Source organism: Rhipicephalus sanguineus, chromosome 9, assembly GCF_013339695.2.
Source record: "Rhipicephalus sanguineus isolate Rsan-2018 chromosome 9, BIME_Rsan_1.4, whole genome shotgun sequence".
NCBI classification, from domain to species: Eukaryota; Metazoa; Arthropoda; class Arachnida; order Ixodida; family Ixodidae; genus Rhipicephalus; species Rhipicephalus sanguineus.
Genome location: NC_051184.2, coordinates 6200137 through 6219595, shown reverse-complemented (window position 1 = coordinate 6219595; position 19459 = coordinate 6200137). Strand labels below are relative to the sequence as shown.

General features: G+C 50.5%; 1 protein-coding gene across 1 annotated transcript; it reads left to right on the top strand.

The window, feature by feature from the left end:
• Positions 1 to 1526: 1526 nt before the first annotated feature.
• LOC119404500 (uncharacterized) lies at positions 1527 to 19454 on the top strand. The gene is made up of 12 exons (XM_049419346.1): positions 1527 to 1886; positions 2495 to 6582; positions 7219 to 7343; positions 7754 to 7819; positions 7929 to 7991; positions 8493 to 8645; positions 12796 to 12858; positions 13309 to 13511; positions 14379 to 14606; positions 15499 to 15611; positions 17637 to 17841; positions 19305 to 19454. The coding sequence occupies exons 1-12, from the start codon at positions 1527 to 1529 to the stop codon at positions 19452 to 19454; spliced, it is 5817 nt and encodes a 1938-aa protein (XP_049275303.1).
• The last annotated feature ends 5 nt before the right edge of the window (positions 19455 to 19459 follow it).

The window sequence follows — 19459 nt, the reverse complement described above, 5'->3', positions numbered from 1 at the left end:
AAACCAGCGTTTCGTCGAGTTCCGCGAGATCGTATCCAAAAGAGTTAGCTGCCAACTTTACTTTGCATAACATTCCAATTTGTTGCGATCGCATTCATTGCTTCACCCTTGCGGAGAAACTGTGACTTTTTTTTTAGACGAAGTGAGGAAAAGGCGCCATTTCTGGCTCTGGGGGCTTACGGACAGTGAATAAAGAAAAAGAAGATGGCACTGCACTTGCAAATAGCAATGCACATACGCGCACCTTTATCTCTTTCAGTTGGTTGAGCCGATCCGCCAGGGCGCCGATCCACCAGGTCCCAGCCAAGTCGAAAAGAGGGACAGGCGAAGAAGACGACGTCGCAGCGGGCGCGCGATGGAGGCAGTTCGCGCGGCGAAGACGACAAGGACTGGGCGGGCCTGCGCGCCATTGGCGTGTGCTACCATCGCGCGTGGCGAGGCCCGCAGCTGTTCGGAGACCAATGGGCCCTCCCTGACTGCGGCATCCCGAGGAAAAATTGCGCTCTTCTCGAAAGGGTAAGCCACCGTCGGCACTCTTCCATTAACGACGAGTACGCGAGCGATCGCGCATTTGAGCAACCGTCCATCAACTGGGGATCGGGACCACCGAAGTGGCCGAAGACCCAACGGCCATCGGCCATCGCTCGGGCGATCGGCGATGTCCAATGAGGTCTTCCGCTTATTTTTATTAGGGATTGCGAAGAACGTGGCTGACATTTATGTGCCTTCGTGTGCGTGCAATGAGAAGGTTTCCAATGCTAAATATCTTTGATCTTGCTGGTCCCTGTGCCCATCTGTATCAAGAGCTATCAAGCAGCAGTGCATACTGAACATCCTAACACCAATTTAAGCTTATTAAAGGTGCTTGCCTTATCCCTTTATCATCTGTAACGTACAAGCTGGAATCGTTTCTGGTACAAGCGCTTTCTTCTTTCTTTGGCGACTCTTTTTTGGTGTGTAGGATAGCGTGGTGTAGAAAAGTTAGAGCAGAGTAGTGGGCCGGATACCTACGGAAAATATTACTAAACGGAGTCTGAGCTTTGTTTTCTCCTAAGTGGTGACAGTCATGCTTATTTCAATGCAATTAGTCAAAAGTACCATTGGTTCAGTTTAGGCGGCACATGCTCATGGAGAGGAAGCGACATCCAACGTATAGCATTTAATAAGAAAAGTACATATGAAAAAGGCGCGAAGGCACAATACTACTAGGCAGCAAATGACAACGCTGAAAGTTTATTATCAGAACTTGTGCATTTCCTTGCTCTCTCCCTTCTGTGCCTTCGTGTGCCCTGTCTCTTCCCACTGTGCTTCTGACCACGAACCTTGCCCGACTTGCTCGCAGGTCGACACCCATTCCGTTCGGAGCGGTTTCGCGCGCGTGCCCGCGTTCACTTCAACCAACCGAGCGCCGCTCTTGCCTAGAATGAGGGCCACCCCTCAGCAGCAGCAGCAGCAGTCACACCTGAAGTGATCCCCGGGTTTTCTTTTTTTCCTTCGCTGCTTCATTTGCTCCCGCGGCAGAGACCATGGCCGCGGCCCTACCTCCTGGAGCCTCGCCGGGAAAGGGGCTTTCAACCGGTGGTGCATCTACCGCCAGCGCCATGCATCCTGGCGAGGCTATGCCGGCCCATCCACCACCGGCGTCCGCGCCCGCAGCCGCACCTACGCCCTCGGCTGCACCTTCGCCAGAAGCGGCCGCACCTGCACCTGGTGCTGCACCCGGAGCTGCGCCTGCACCTGAAGCCGACAACTTACCTCCGCCACCACCGCCTATCGCCGGTACGGCCGAGGCCCCAGCTGCTAATGCGGCAGCTGCCGGCGCTGCCATTCAGCCAGCGCCGGGCACGTTTGTGACAACCACGGCGGCGGACGCGCCAGCGGCGCAGGTAGTGCTTTTACGATAGTTTCAATGCCGGGGGCCCCAAGCGGCTTGCGTACTCGTGCTCTTGTGTTCCTTTCTACTCCAAGCCGCACCTGAGGAGAATACGAAAGAACGCGAGGGCTTGCGTACGCAGGACGCTTTGGGAACCCGGCACTAAAACTCTCTTATTACAGTAGTTTTAGCTGTGGTCCGTCAACGTTGATGGCACCGTCTTGCTTTATAGATGCCAACCGTAGAGTACAGAGCTTTTACTGCAATGACCAACCACATGTATAATCTAGTTAGCTGCTGGTGTGAACAATTAGAAATGCGCTAGCTTTTACACATTTCGTTAACTTGTCGTAGTTTGTGCACAGCGAAGTATTTCGGCCTCGACGTAGAGTTCGTGTGCAAAGACAACAGGTGTCTGACTGCCATAGTAAAAGAAGTCTGTATTGTAAAAAAACAAAAAAGACAACCTGTATATTCCAGTGCGTTACAGACAGTCTTGTTTACCTGCTATGAAGCTTCCCTGTGTATGAGGTGGTCAGGTTCACTTCAACCCGCTTACAGCTTTTTTACCTGGTCATCCTGGAAACTCAGGTGCAAATTCAATTCGGTCCATTTTTATAGGTGATGCTCGGGCCAAAGCAGGATGGTGCCAAGAAGGAGTACGTGGCGGCCGTCAAGTCGTACGAGGAACTTGTCGACGGCAACTTGGTTCGCGGCAAGATGTACCTGGAGAGTAAGCCGCAGTACGAGGCGGGACCCATGGGTGGTGTAGGATTCGGTGGAATGGGCGGTGGAATGGGAGGCGGCTTCGGAGGACAACCCATGGGAGGCGGGTATCCCCAGATGATGGGAGGCTACGATAGGCCGCCGATGGGTGGAGGCGGTGGCTACGGTGGTTACGACAGGCCGCCCATGGGAGGTGGCTACGGTGGTGGCTACGGAGGTGGCTACGGAGGTGGTTATGGAGGCGGCTATGGAGGCGGTTATGACAGACCACCTGATATGTACGGACCTCCTCCCAGGGACAGATACTTCCCGGATCGGGGCAGGTACCCTTCACCAGACCAGGATCGTTATCCAATGCGGGAACGGTCCCGCGGCCGTAAGGACGATGATTACTACTATGACGAGCTTCCCAGAGGAGCACCGTCCGAGACCAAGTTACCCGTAACGAAGGAATCGGAGAGTCGAGCCGAACGGATCATCCAGAAGATTCGACAGGACATCGAGGCATTCGACAAAGATGACGGCGCTCCGGGGGACGCTACGAACGCTCCGAGTAGCAAGCCCAGCGGCAGCATGGAAAGGAGACCGCGAACGGCGCCCATGCGCGCAATGATAAGGGCGACGGACGACTACGAAGATGACACGGACGCAAGGCGCAGAGACAGCGACGACTACGACCGGCGTGACAGAAGGCAAAGATCGAAGACGCGGTATGACGACGGCGATGACATGCCGCGCCGCCGCAGGTCGCGCAGGGACCGATCGTCCTCTTCCTCCTCATCGTCTTCATCATCCGAAGACCGCCGACGCAAGAAGCGGCACGATTCGAGTGACCACGGCCGCAAGCGCAGCGGTTCACGGCGGCGCAGCCGGACGCGGTCGAAGAGAAGGGACGACGACGAAGACAGGCCTCGCTCCCGCCAGATGGGACAAGGGTGGGACGACGATATGTTTCAGCCTCGGCCCACGGCAGACCGCAACTTCATAGAAGCGGGAATGCTGTACCGGTACGAGAACCAGCCGTTAATGCTTGTTAAGGGAGATGTCGTCAATAAAGAGGAGGTTGCCCCAGCACAGGACGGGGGTGCTCCGAAGAACCCCGATGACGCGGCTCAGCCAGCGAGATTCTTGTCGCCAGACCAGTATCAGGACTTCCTTCTAGACGTTCGGGCTGGCAAGAAACGACAGGGTTACCCTGCTCGTGCGACGCCTTCGAATGTTGCTCAGGAACTTGGCAGGTACCAGGACTTCCTTTGCAGCGTCCTCCCAGAGGGCACCTCTGCCGGCGCAATGGCTGCCGAGGTTGGCAAGTACCACAAGTTCATCCTGGGCACGAACACCCCCCATCCCCCTCCTAAAGACTACGAATTTCTTGTGGCTGCCAATAAGGGCATCGCGAAAGTTGTCAAGCCTGTTGCTTCTGGTTCTGCCGAAGACAGACACCCTCCCGCCGGCTACCAATCATTCACAGTGCAGGCGAAGCCGCAACCTCAGCCGGTCAAGAGCACGGAAGAGTACCACGGATTTACTGTCCAAGCGTTGGCTAACCCGCCGCCTAAGCCACCCCCCAAGGACGAAGTCTTCTCTATGCAGGCCATGCCTAGCAGACCTAAGTCATCCACCAGCGACGAAGTCTTCGCTATGCAGACTATGCCTCGCAGAACTCCTAGTCGGCCGAAGGGAGAGCGCTACGAACACGTGGAAGATACTCCGCAGCTCAAGACCGAGTGGTGGAGCCGCGCAGCGGCCGGATATGATGGCACTTTAAGGCCCGCGTCCCGGAGCAGGTCCGTGAGGGGCCGCCGTGGGCTGGCGAGGTCCGCATCTCCGCGCATTTCTCCGAACAGGCGCAAGGCGTACGACGACGAGAACGCCGATACGTATCAAGTGACGAGCTTAGAGATGGAAGGCCCCAATGGCCAGCAGTACGCGCAGGTGCGCATGTCGAGACGTCCCGGAGATCCGGGAAGGATGTACTCTATGAACCGTAGGCTGTCCCCGACCGCTGTCGGTTACAGAAGCCCGCAGCGCGTCGCGTCACCGGAGATGCTCCCCATGCAGATGCAGGGAATGCAGATGGGAGGAATGCAGGGGATGCAGATGCAGGGGGTACCCATGCAACCGATGCAAGGAATGTCCATGCAAGGAATGCCCATGCAGGGAATGCCAATGATGGGAATGCCGATGCAGCCCATGGCCATGCAGCCCATGGCCATGCAGGGAATGCCCGTGCAGTACGACCCTCAATCTGGGCGCGTTCCGATGCGCATGGATCGCAGGATCCACCAGATACTCACCCAGCAGAAGGGAGGAGGCAAGCGCCGCAGCGCCACCACCGTAATGCCCGTGCAGGCGCAGGTAGAGGGCGCAGAAGGCGTCGTGTTCAAGTATCAGATTCAGAACGAAAGCAGGCAGCACCAAGCGGACGACGGAGACAAGAAAACCAAAGACGAGATCATCGAGACGTCGAAGGAGCCCTCTGTAGAGCGAATCGTGAGCAGCGTGGAGATACAGGTCGAAGAGAAAAAGCTGTCCAAGGCGACCAACGCGCGCGTCAAGACCCGCGCATCGGCGGCGGCGACGCATGACGCAGGGTCCATGAAGAACGCCGAAGCTCAGGCGGAGATCGAAGAAATCCCTCACGTTAACTTTACGAGAAACCCCAACTACGACGCCCCACCACCCGGATATCCGTTTCCGATGGGTTCCATGTTCCAGCCGCCTCCACCGCAGCTGTCGGAGATCATATCGACGACAACCGTGCACACGCATCAGCACCACCACCACTATCACGACGGGCAGAAGAATTTCAAGATCGCGTACTTGCTCCCGAAGAGCGGCGACGTCAGAAGGGACAGGTCCGTCCAGGCCCAAGACCGCTACGAGGACCAAGAGCCCCTGGGCGCCGCTGTGGGCGTGCAGTGCTTGTCTCTGTACGAAAGATTCATGAACTGGATTTACCCGGACACGAAGCAGACTGAGGACGTGAGCCTAATGACGGACGCCGAGGAGCTTACCGAGGACAGGAAACGCTCCAGCAAGAAAGGCAAAAAGGGCGCCAAGAAAGACGCCGGGGGCAAGTCGGAGGACGCTAAGAAAGATGCCGGGGGCAAGTCGGAGGACGCTAAGAAAGACGCCGGGGGCAAATCGGAGGACGCTAAGAAAGACGAAAGAAAAGGCATCGGTAGCGAGTCTGAAGCCGAGGCCAAGGGAAAGTCGCCAGAGGCGAGCGAAAAGGGCGAGAAAGGCGAGGAAAAGGACAAGCAAGAAGAGAAGAAAAAAGATCCTCCCGGTCCTCCGATTCCGGTGAACCTACCTTGGCAGGGACACGAGTACGAGTACGAGGAACAGATCAAGCCTGACGGTTCCCGCGTCGGTACATACCGCTACAAAGGTCTGGGCGGAGCGCCCAAGTTTCCCGACGACCAAGGTCCCGTAAAGGGCCCGCTGAGGTTTCCAGATGGCCAGCCATCCAAGGAGCCCGTGGCCTTCGAGACCACTACCACTCGAATGGAGGTCAACGGACAGGAGTTTTGGCAGCGTGAGGTTCGTCCCATACCCAATAGCGCTCGCGGGGCCCCGATGATGCCCATGAGGGAATCGCGAGAGACGTTCCACAGGCGCGACAGAGAGCAGCCGTCAGTGCGGTCCGTGTCGACACCGCAGCAGCGACGCGTCACCACCCGTTCCAGGGCACGCGTCGCGGAACGTGGTGGGAACAATGACGACTTCGTGCCCGACGTTCAGATTCGGCTGGACTTCGGCGACACCTCGGACAACAGCAGCTCGCTCGAGTCGAAGACCAAGTCCAGCGGAGCTTCGGCGGTCGGGACCGCTTCGTGGCAGCCCGCCGACATGGTGGTCTCGTACGCGCACAAGAACTTCGATGACAAGAACCTGGTGGACGATGACGATGACGACGACATGTTGCCTTCCGGACAAGTCTATGGAGGTCACGGGTCCACCAAAAAGCTCATCAGGAGGTAAGAGCCTCTCCTCAATTCTTCTATCATTTATTTAGACTACAGTATGCGCGACTGAGGCGAATCCTATAACTTATGGTCCTGTACCTTCACTGTCCAGCAAAGCACCTGCAGTATTATGGGATGAAAGGAGGTTGGAAGCTTAACTGTGCATACAGGGAGGCTCACAACAACATAAATATGTCATTGTTCTGGTGATAAATTGTGGAGGTTTATTTATATATATCACTCCAGCGGTATAGTACGCATCTAAAACAAAACGCAACGGTCGCGGCACATCAGGGAGGAGCTTTGCGCCAGTCCTCACTGTCTCGCATGCGTAATCACCGGAACTGCAATTAACTATCTCGGCGCACGGACGTTCCAGAATTCTTCCAATTGGAACTGTGCAGAAGTACGACTGCCTCGAACTTTTCAGTACAAACAGGCCCACTTACTGCGGTCGGTAAAAAGTTCATTATTGAATCTTAGTGAATTGGGTGGCTTACAGCCGTAATCGCTGTCTCACTTTGTGTCCCTCTGGATACATGACTTATCTGCAAAGGTGGTATTCACGCATTTGCCAGTGCAGAATTTTAAGAAAACCGTAAAGCTTAATTCTGAACACCGGCTACGTACGTCGTTTCCCTCCTTCAGGGGCCGCAAGGTGCGCGGCATGCCGAACAAGGAACTGATGGCGTACTCCATGGTGGTTCTCGCCGCTCTGGTTGGCCTCGCACTGCTCATCACCATGAACGGCCACAGGAGTCAGTCTAGGCAGCGTAAGTAATTCGATATATCCTTAAATAGCGGCACATTCCACGGCACATTACTTACGACGCGTAGAAAAGTTTCTAACATAGGAGGTTACGTAGAATGTAGAAACACGACACGCTGCTTGTGTGATGTGTCATGTGCACGAAAAAAGGGAAAGAGAAATCTAAGGGTGAGCATGAAGAGACGAGGTGATACCACTAACACGCCAAAATATGTTGTTTTTAAATGCGCACGTTTGCAAACGTGCCCGTTCGTAGATGTCTACAGAGTCTATGGTCAAGAAATTTATTCTCCATAACGGCTTTCTTCACCATGCAACCTATAACGGCTTAATACATGTTTTGTTGTTGTTGTTGTTGTTGTTGTTGCCTTTGATTTTGCTCTTTTCACACTACGGCATGGTTTCGCGTTTCAGCTTTCGGACTCGATCGCCACCTCGTCCTAAATGCTTCCAAGTTCAAGGCAGTCCAGGCTGGACCAGGTGAGCGCCTTGAAGCTACTGTCACGAACAATGGCTTGTAAAAAGACGCGCTATACACTTTTGTCGACCTAACTCCCCGCCCTATTTTTGTTTGTCTTGTTCTTTCCAGCCAATGCTGGCTTCTGGAATGCAGCTCCCCCCGTATGCAAAGACGCTCGGTGCTTGACTAGAGGTAAGCAATGCATTCCAACTCTAGGGCAAAAGTCGGTAGAATTGCCTAGAAAAAACGGCTAAACGGCGCACCAGGGTGGCCACTTAGCGCTCTGTATCGGCAAAATTCCCTGCAGTCTAAAGCCCTTATATTGACGAAAAGCTGACTATGATCACGCACCAACAAGCTCAATTTCAGGCGTACGCTTTTGAAGTGTAAGGAATGCTCTTGATGACAATTGTGTGTGTCTTTACATTCGAATTACCCCAGGGACTGCGTGCACTCTATTTACACTTTAAATGGTGTAAAACTATGTTTACATCGTGAATGCTGTATATACTCTACACCTTATATAATATAAAAACTCTGTTTACGCCTCAAATGGCATAATTTACTTTTTTTAACCTTAAGTGGAGTAATTAGTGTCAGCTACCCCGGGCTCACGATTGGAATCGTGGACCGAACCGTCGTCTTTTAATCGCTTTAGCCGTGTCGCCACTTGCTCCTTTCACCCTGCTTTAGGATCTGCGGCCGTGAAGCACTTGTCCAAGGACTACCTGAAGTCGGCCTGCTCAGATTTCTACCAGTTCGTGTGCGCCCAGCAGAACGTGACCGACTCGCCTCGCGTCATCGCCTACCGCGCCCTCGAGGACGGCGTGCTGAACGTCATCAAAGGTATCCCCGAGGAACACGTGCCCTCGCTGGCACGGAAACGGGCTTTATTCTACTCCTAGTTATACGGTTATACGTGAACGCTGTAGCTGCGGTTAACTTTAACTTGATTGGTTAATTTGATTGGTTAACTTGATTCTCTATTAAGGGTGACAATGGGGTTTAAAATTTTTTTTGAATTCCTGGTAAAACATGCTGAGTTTATGTATATTTGCTTGCTGATTACAAATATACAATTATACAAATACAAGTAGCATGTTTAGTTTTTAAACACACATTTCATGTGCGTTTTACAGCGAAAGCTGTTATGAGATCACAATAACAGTGCCGTAGTTGTCCACCGCCGCCGCCGCCAGTGTCCGTTACCGCTATCGCGCGAAATAAAAAAAATGAAATAAAAAAATTCGGCAGATCCCACGTACCGTGGGAGTCGATGTTATGCGAAGCATGCGGCGGGTAGGTGACTGGCGTAACTTTTTTTAGTGAGCGGCACGTTACAAAATGATGCTAAAGATTTGTACAAATTTTATACGCACACATATATGTGCTGAAGAGCCGCATATGTGTTATATAGCATGTTGTTTACGGTTGGGTAACGCTGCCAATGGCAACGTGGGTATTACCAATACCAGAAGCGGTAAGGTGATATGTAGTGCTTATACGTGTCCCGAGAACACACGCACGTTTCACGAACCCGTGTGCATGTGTGGAAGAAGTTCTTGACAGTTCTTGAACAAGGGCGTCATCACCGTGATCAGTGAGCACCAGCAGCTGGTCATGACTTGTTATAATATCCGGTCGTGATCGTGGTGACGAGGGGTCCATGTGTAGTGAAGTATGTGGTATAGTAGAGCTGTTGGAATTCGTGGATGCCTCGGTCATTTCGTCGACAAATTGTCTGTCGACAGAGCCGGCGACATGTCGGAACCTGAAGCCACCCTTCGCGTTGGTGAGGTATAGGCCGTCGAGGCTGGTAGGCCTGGATAGTGCTACGTAGACCAACATCAGTGGCTGGTGTTTGTCGTATTCGTAGAGTACCTGGGCGTGTGTGGCCTACGTAGCCTAGTCCACAAAGCGACTGTCAATCAATCTGGCATCATCCTCGGTGAGCATGAGGCCATCGCCCAGCCTCGTAAGAAATGAAGAGGAGACTGCGTCGTTCTGGCGGACGAAGTGCACTTTACGGTGCGGTGATGTGGATATCATATGTAACTTTCGTCAATGTATTCCTCTAGGGTCGAGGAATGCTTCAATATATCTTGCTCAATCATAGGTATACAAATTTAATCTTTATTAGACTGCTATAAAAGCGCAGCCAACACTGGAACTACAGACGTTAATCTGATATGACGCCTGCATCGTAGGAGTACACATCGTAGGAGTATCATGTAGTGTTTATTGCGTTCTTTTAAAATTAGACAGCCAGCACCACAACCACAATTGACGTTGCACCGATATAACGCCTGCGTATGCTGTATTTCCAAACCAGGTTATAGACCTAGCGTGGCTCAGTGGTAGAATACCTGATTGCCACGCAGAATGCTTGGGTTCGATTCCGGCTGGGATCCTAATTTTCATTCTTTCCATTCGTTGAGTCAACGCTGCCGATGTTGGTTTTCCTTAACGCTCTAGCATTTAAGTTACTAATGTCTGTTCTCGCTGTTCCTGGGTAGATATAAACTGTCAATCACCTGTGGCGCATACCCGTACACCGCGGCCTGTGGTAAACGGGTATGTGCCACACGTGTCTAGTGGAAAGGGTTTGACGACGTACGCGACAGGATTTTAATGTTATTCATGTCCTGAACCGGCAATCATATTCGTCAAATACTCTTACCCTCCCATGCAAATTTTGGTCTACACCAAGTTAAGGAGGCGATCATGAGAGCACCCAGACGTAGGCGGCTAGATAGATAGATAGATAGATAGATAGATAGATAGATACGTAGATAGAAACGCTCAAAGTGCCAGAGGTTCGCTAAGAAATGCTTCGCATTTAATAAAACAAACATTCAGGATAGGATGTGAACCCAGACCCTCGGCGTTGCAGTTGCGTATTCCACCACAGAGCCACGCATGTGCTTGAAACTCATTTGTAAAAAGACCCTACACAGGCGTCATGTCGAGCAAGGAATCGTGTTAACATGTGTAATATTATTAATATAGCGTGGCCGAATAAAATAACAAACGGGCGTCACAAAATGCTAGTTGCGCAACGCGTGTGTGGTTTAAAGCTTCCCACCCACTACAAAGTGCTCAGCCATAATTCTTCATTGTCATCAGCCACATTCAGCATCAACAAAGGGCACATAATGCCTCACAGATGTGTAGCTGGTACCTCGCTTATCCGCAGACAGACGAACAGTGGCATACTGGGTGCGTCCGTACTTGACAAAAATTATGATTTATGGCGTAGTGGATGCCTCGCGTGTGTTCTTGTATTAGATGCCCCAAGAGAGTTTGGGACGGGCTCTAGAAAGGCCGCTCTTCGAGCTTTCGCTGTGACTGCTGCGCGTGGCGCGGAGGCCTGGCGGTTTTTTTTTTTCTCGTTTTTTTTTTGGGGGGGGGGGCTATTCTTTTTTCTTAAAAAGAGAGAATTAATGTAAATCAACATATAGAGATAATTTAGAACGAGAACTGTATGCGATGAAACAAAAATGGATTTTGTAAACCCATTTTAACAAAAGTTATATTAGGTTGAACTTTCGTGAGCGAAATTCCAAGGTGACAACATCTAACTCGCGAATGTTCGAAATGCCATAACTTTTGTTCATATGGATTTAGAACATACATTCTTGTTTTATTGCGTACAATTCTCATTAGAGATTATTGCGATATGACGATTTACTTTAACTTCCTCAGTTTCAGAAAAATGGTACCGAGAAAGGCACATCAGATGCTTTATTTCAAAAGCGACATATTGTACTAGAACAATAATTACATGATTGAAATTGGGCACATAAATATACATAAACGCAGCAAGTTTTCGTCAAAATTGATCCAGAATTTTCAAAAGTTTTACACAGCAGTGTGCCCCCCTTAATTTCAACCGCTGCCTTGCCTGCTTGTTCGAAGAGCCTGGTCGCAACTAGTCTATAAACCACAGTAGCCTCCTAATAAAAACGTTGCCATTGGTTTTCCTTGCAAGCCTAACGGCCGTACAGTTCTTCATGACCTTCGCATTGGGAGTGTTTAAGGTGCCGAAGAGTCTAAGCGGTAAATGAGGAAATGTCGCCCATATCGATTTTCGTAAATCGATATGGGCACATGCTCTTCGATGACATCGGAGTACGATTTTTCGTGTAAATATTGCCGTTGGTGTCCACTACACAAACCTTTGTTTGCCCGCTAAGCGTGTTAAGCCGCCGGCACTTCGGAACTTGCGAGCGCTACTAGTCGTTATTATTACTGAATCACATCGATTTTTTGAAGACGATATTCTTTCTCGGGATACTTGAACACAGAAATTTTGGTCTGTCTGTCACACGACTCAGCCTCCCGGCCACAGTTTAAGCTCTTGCTGAACGCCCAGCCATCTTGAACTGGTAGCTGCGTTCATACTAGTGAACATTGTCGATCAAAAAGCAAATATTACGCATATCTGAGGCGCAACATCAATACGTAAGTATTAGGTAGTGTGCTCCTTTACTAGAAAATACATAGATACGTAATTCTAAAGACCCTAGCGTTTCTTAGGCTGCGCCGAAAATGCGACGCTATGCACGAAAAAAAAGCCCTCTGCCGACGATATGGTGCTGCCACCTGGCAGTGGCCCTGGGTTCTGCACAAGCTCATGTTTCCCGATGCCACTGCCAGATGGCGTCCATATCTCACGCAGCGCCTCCTCTATTTTTATCAATGACAGCCAGATGCGGCCGATTCAAAATAGAGGAGGCGCTGTCTGAGGCAAGGCAAGACATAAATGGCCGCTTGATGAAAAAATTGCTACGAGAACAGCATCACGGGTGGCCGCGGATGAGACAGAGTACGGCCGGCAGAAGACTATCGTCTTTCGACGACATTTGCAGCGAATCGCGCAGATGCGCGGCCAATTTTTTTCTGTCGCTTGATTCGCATCTAGAATTACTGCAGCTTACAGCTTTGCGGCATTGGTGCGGTATACCTAAATGTGCGCATTTCTTTCCGCTCAAAGCCCAGGATAAGTACCCGGAGCTGATGACTGCTAGGCACCTGTACAAGGAGTGCTTGAATAAAGGTAAGCTTAGTTCTTCAGTGCCAGGGGCGACAAATTTTTCAGGGGGGCGTCAACCAACCTTTATGTATGTTCGCGCGTGTGTTTGTATGTGTACGTGTAGGCGCGCAAACGAATTATAAAACATCAATTACGTGTCCTTATAGTAATGTTATGTGACATCATAGTTACGTCACGATGACGTTACAAATTTTGGCGAATGTGACGTCATGACGACGTCATCTTATGATGCTGAAAAAAAACGGATGCCTACGATCTCTTATCGTGCTTGATGAGGCACCTGAAGCTTTCCATAAAATTCTCACATTGTTCTAGTCACTGAAATTTCCTTCGCTGCATTTTTCTCCTTGAAGTTGAAGCCGTCATGCTAGTTAAAATAACTCATTCATTCATTCATTCATTCATTCATTCATTCATTCATTCATTCATTCATTCATTCATTCATTCATTCAGAGGCGATCAGCGAGCGAGGCTGGGACCCCCTTGCCGAGCTGCAAGAGTCGACGGAACTGTCGGGCTGGCCCTTCACGGACCCCGTGCAGCAGCCGCTCATCTGGCGAGCCGCCGCTCGACTGCTGCGCCGATTCAACCTGCCCGCGCTCCTCTCCATCGGAGTGGAGAAACACCCGCACAAGCAAGGCGCCAGCATACTCTCGGTCAGATATGGCGGCACTCCTGGCTATATTCGATCTATAGCACATTTCACTATGCGGTGAACATTTCACTCGTAAACTACAGCCCGGCTTCGAAAGTGCCTTGACGGCCACAGACTAACGCCTGGGCGAGCTTGAAGAACTGCATCGTTGATGAAAATGAGGCACGCTGAACAGACGCAATGACCTAACTTAACCTAAGCTAAAAACACGGAGTCGGACTATCAATTGAAAGGCCATGCAGAATCTTGGTTTCAGCGAGTTGGTATTGAGGTATAGCAATGGGCGTGCGCCCCATAACGGGGTTGCATTCCAAGAACTGTTTACTCCACACCTTTATCCCTGGAAAGCCCGAGACCAAAGGCAGGCCTTTCCGAGAAGCACGTCCACCCCCCCATTTTCATTTTTGCATCCATTGAGAAGCTTTCCTTTCCGACTCGACCAACAAGGAGGGGGGGGAGGGTCTCGCTGTAGTCCCCTCCCCCCCTGATGCAGAGCTCTGAGCACGCCTACATTCATAGTGTAGAAAAACTTGTCAGTTCATACAGTTCATACTAAACGATGGTACAGAAGTACAAACATGGCGCCCGTTCTGTTTGCGTTTCTATGTGAAACATTTTCATTAATTATGACTGATTAATTATGTTGGAAAAGATATCTCCGAAAAAAAAAACAACTGCAAAAGATTATTGGGCCGCGATGAAGGAACATAACATTGATTAGTCGGCTCGCACACGATTTAAAAAGTCTGTATTGTCCCCACCATTGAACCCCCCCCCCCTCATTATTTTGCACATTGGCGCTCTGCCTGCCCGTCAGTTGACACTTAAAATACAATAATTCACCGAGCCCAATCGTTCACTGTTTCAGATCGGCCATCCCGAACTGCTGCTGCCTCCGCGTGTGGGCAACCGGTCGGTGAAGTGGTACTACGGTGCGGTGATGCACGCCCTGTCTCCGTTCCGCGAGCGCCTCGTCATCCCAGTGTTCGCCGTCGAGGTTTCCACCTTCGAGAGCCGGCTGGCCAACATGCTGCGCGCCCAGCCCAAGATGGCCGTTAAGAAGCTCGACGACCACCCCGAGCTGACCGAGGCGAGTGTTCCACTTCCAATGTCCCGTCTAAATGTCCCTTTTCGCGTATATATTCGACGAATGGATGGCGGCCACAGTAACCGTGCTGTTGCGAGCGCTGTGGCGTTCGCCGTCTTCTCCACAGGGTCCGATTGGCTCCCACGGCAAACCTGCTGGGACGCTAAACGAAGCCGTTGAGTCGATCTGTTCTGTTGCACATCGTTAGAGAAATCTTGCGACAGTGAGAGAGGGAGAGAGAAGGCAAAGAAAAGGCAGGGAGGTTAACCAGGTTTGCTACCCTACACAGAGGGAGAGCCGGGCATAAAATGAATAAAGGGAGAAAAGAAAGAAGAAAGATCCCCACACTGAGGAATGCATTCGCCCAAGATGACTGGAAGGCGAAAGCCATTTTCTTTTCCTTCTCAGTCGAGCTTTGTATCCCTCAACCTCCCCCCCCCCCCCACTCCGTAAGCTTTCTGTATCTAATGTGGTTTTGCACTGGCTCCGGGATCGCCCCACATTTGACCAAGCGACGATTTCATGCGATGACGTCACAAATTCTGGCGATTTGTGACGTCATCATTGCCTCTTACGGGGACGTCATCACATGGTTTTCTGCATAGTCCGTGATCACGCCGACGGTCACTTTTCGCGTTTGATCAAAATGCGCGCACGCGACAGCGTTCACCGCGCAATCACAGACGGTCACATAGCCGAGTAGTCGTCGAAAAGTTGAAAGATGTATGGCTCCCGAAGTTTATTTTGTTACGATACGACGACTACGGCAAAATTCTTTATGTGGAAGCTCCGCAAATGTGGCGCTTTCGACAGCATTAGGAGCATTTAGGTTGGACACCTCGGCTTTTCTTGATACACTTGTGTGCGTTAACTTCGAGATTCACCAACTTCTTTCGCGCAGTTTCTCAACATCGCCCTCGAGAACATCACGCACGTGACCAAGTCCACCGAGTTCCTGGTCAAGGACGTCGATTTCGTCAACGACCTCCTGAGCGCCATCAAGGAGACGGCTCCGTGAGTCACTCTATACTCTGGCGTCAGCATTCAACGGGAGTAATGTTAACAATCCCTTGTTCAGGTCAAGGATTTTTCGCACCTTCCTGCCTTCGCTGTCACCAAACTCAGCCTATCTGGAGCAGTGGATGAGAACGGAATGGTACCGGAAGTTCCAGTCCCGTGACCCATACGTAGTCGAGAGCTGCCCCAGATAGCCACACGTTACGTCGGTTATTACATGTTAACGCCTCCGTGTAGCATGGTAACGACATCTATGGCTGCATAGGCCTGCGCAGGGTTATCCGCTTGTGGTGGGCAAAGTACGTGAATTAATGTGGAGGCATTGCACTTTGTGAGCACTACGCACGTATTATAGGTCACAAATAATGCCCGCGTTTCCGGGATGCTGTGGCACGTATATATAGACGGCCAGCTAACAGCTGAATGAACTGTTCTAGTATTTTGACATTGACGTGACCTATGTAATTCTCGCGCCCTTTCTATGCCGTTAGATCAGGGGGTGTGAAAGACGCGGCCCGTGGGTTCACAAAGAATAAACTTTTGTCTGACTTTGCTAAATGGTATTCGCATTATTTTCTCGACTATTGCGATTAATAATCCTTTCCTTGGGTAAGCTTGAGGAACGGGATTGGTCTCGAGCATTGCTAAATGGTATTCGCATTATTTTCTCGACTATTGCGATTAATAATCCTTTCCTTGGGTAAGCTTGAGGAACGGGATTGGTCTCGAGCATTTTTTAACGCGATAGCCTTAAAGAGCTCGTTTCGCAGAAATTCCGGTGTCGGCATCGTTGGTTGTGAGCGAAAAATCATCTCTTCCGTGACCGAAAAATCAAGATGCAAATAAAATAAATAATAAAAATCTTAGGTTCGAGTGCGAATCGAACCCAGACCGTCTGCATGGCAAGCAGGTTCTCTACGACAGAGCCACGCCATTGCTTAAGACTACTTCGAAAAAAAAAAAGAAAAACCTATGTGAATGTCATGTAGTGGAAGGAGTCTCTTTAACGTTTGTAATATTGCGTGGCAGATAAGTATAATCGCGCCAGGCGTCCAAACTTGCGAATTGCGGCACGAGTGGGTGTTTTAAAGGCCCACCCATTACAAAGCGCTCATTTATTCATCAGCTGCAAAAGCATCAACAAAGTGGGCAGCTGCGTACGCGTAGTGGGCCCTTCCCTGATCCGCAAAAGGAAGAATTGTGGTGTAGTGGGCACTTAACAACTGCACTTGCAGTAGGCATTCTAGGATAGCTTGAAACGGACAATGTTACGCGCACAGTCGTTTGTTTTCTTACGGCACGGTTGAGGCATGCGCCGAGAACCGAAGCCAGGCTCCGCCTCTTTCATTTTCCAGTGCTGCTCTCTGCCGTTTTGGTAGGGGTTTGGTAGGGGCCGGGACAGCCGGTATTGCCAGAAGCGAAGCCTCCGAGATGGAGACGTTTCGCGACTCTACATCTCAGGCTCAGGTGTCCTCCAATGTTTTTTTTCCTGGGGGAATTTATGCGTTCACTATGTGTCGAAACATCACCGTAGAACAAAAACTTCGATTTCAGCATTTGTCATTCTGGAGAAGTATCGATATCTTTCTCGAAACCTGGCGTCAAATGCCCTTCAGATATGATCCATATATGAGATATGGGAAAGGCTTTCTTTCGAATGGCAATGTTAGGGGACATTGTGTTCAAACTCCTCCCCCCCCCCCCCTTCCCGGTTTCCTCTGTCCCGGCCCTTGTTGGACTGAATTTCGTGACTGCGGCCGGCTAGCTGAAGTGAGTGTGAGACCACTGCGTTAGATTGAAGAGCACTGGGCGACGCTGTCCAGAGTGGCGTATGTTTGGGATATTCGGTTACTGTGCAAGAAGCTTAACTGCGCAAGTTTTATAGCTAGGAACGGAACCAAACACGCGGGATGGTCGGATATATATCCCTCAGCATAACAGTACAGTATAGCAACTAAAACTTAACGACTAGTCTAGCCAGTAACGTAGGGCCCTCGCTGTCAACGTGACCGGACGTCGCAGGCACATCGTGCTCAACTACCTGGGCTTCCGGGAAGTGGTGGTGGCGTCGCCTTTCCTGCCTTCCAAGCTGCAGGCGCTGAGCGCGTTGGGCAGGTCCCCGGCCCTGCGCAAGGAGATCTGCCTGGGCGTCGTCGCCGAATCACTCCCCGTCATGTCGCTCTACGCCGGATTCAACGCCTTCAAACAGGGGCTGCACGACTTCAAGGTCCGTGTCACGCGATGCCTTTAAATTGGCATTAAAGAGGAAATAAATTACGGCAGCTGCAGTTAGCTTCGCACTAGGGGTGCCAAGCCTGAAGGAAGAGCGCAGCTGGGTGACCTTCCATGTTCCTCTTTATTTTTCTATTTCTTTCTCTTTCTCTCTGTTTCTTGTTTTTTTTCTTTCTATTTCTTTCTTTGTCTCTCCTATGTCTTTCTCTGTCCTTATATCTTTTTGTCTTTATTCCCTTTATTCCTCTCTAATTTTCTCTTCCTATCTCTGTCTCTCTAATTTTTATCTATTTCTTTCTTTCTTGCTTTCTTTTTCACGTGTTCGTTTTCGTTTGACACTCGCACCTGCTGTACACGGTAGAGGGGCTTGCCCAATTCCTGTGGCGCATAGCCACCCGTGGAGTTTGCACGACGGAGCACGAGTTACCGATAGCTTAAACAGTTTCACTGTAAAGGGAATGAAGAGAGCGCGTGGCGGTTCATGAAGAGCGAAGCTCTTCAGGCTTGGCACCATGATTTTTCCCGTATTAATCAATTACAATTTCACAATACAGAGAGCGCCACTCTTACCGCGAGAAGACGTTTGGCAAACGAGAAAGCGCGCAAAACGAAAACACGGGTGGCGACGTCGCCTTGAAGTTCCCGCACCTGCTCGCCATGACGTCATAGATTTTGATGGCGTCTGCGAGGGCCTACGTTATTGTTTGGGGCTAAAAATTATTTCCATTGTGTTCTAAGGGAACCAGCTTTATAAGTTGTAACATAGCAATTTTAAGAAAATTTAATTGAACCGATGTGGCCGAAAAACCTCAAAAGACTTTGAAATTTGTGACGTCACACTGATGTTCACGTACTGAAGCTTCGGTGCGATATTCAAACGTGAAATATTTACCTTCATTTCCTCTTCTAATAATTAACCTGTTCATGCTGTAACAATGGCGTAGCCAGGAGGTGGCACACCGGGCCCGTGCCCCCCCCCCCCCCGCTCCCCCCAAATCTTTTTTTTTTTTTGCCATGACACACAGAACAAAAAATCACACTCGACCACGTCTGCCTACCCGGCCCCCTTCAGATCAAGGAGGTGCCCCCCCCCCCCCCCTGAAAAAAATTTCTGCCTAACGACCAAGCTTGTCGTTGTTTCAGGTGTGGACATATGTATGTATAAACATCTGACTTGGGAAAGTCCGTCTTCGTTCATTGTTGGTGCAAAAATTAGGGGTCACGTCAAAATTATGACGTGACTAGTCTAATGACGCGATTTTGAGGAATACCATGCTAGCGCAAACAAAGTAACAAAGACTTGAAGAATAGAGTAGGAAGCAAAATGTCGACTGCTTCATACTCTTTATTTCTCAAGTCTGTTTATAGTTTGCACTAACCTGTAAGATGTCAACCAACTGACCCAGCAAAAAGCCCTATACTCGAGTCTGACTGATCGTTGATCGCTTCTTCGATCAGGCTGCAAACGTCACCGGAGCCACGAAAGACGCCGTGTCTTCCTTCGTGAAGAAGACAAGCTGGATGGATGACGCGACCAAGGCCAAGGCGGCGAAGATGGTAAGAAGCGTAATCTTTTTTTATCTCGAGCGGCGCATTGGGAGATACTAGCAACG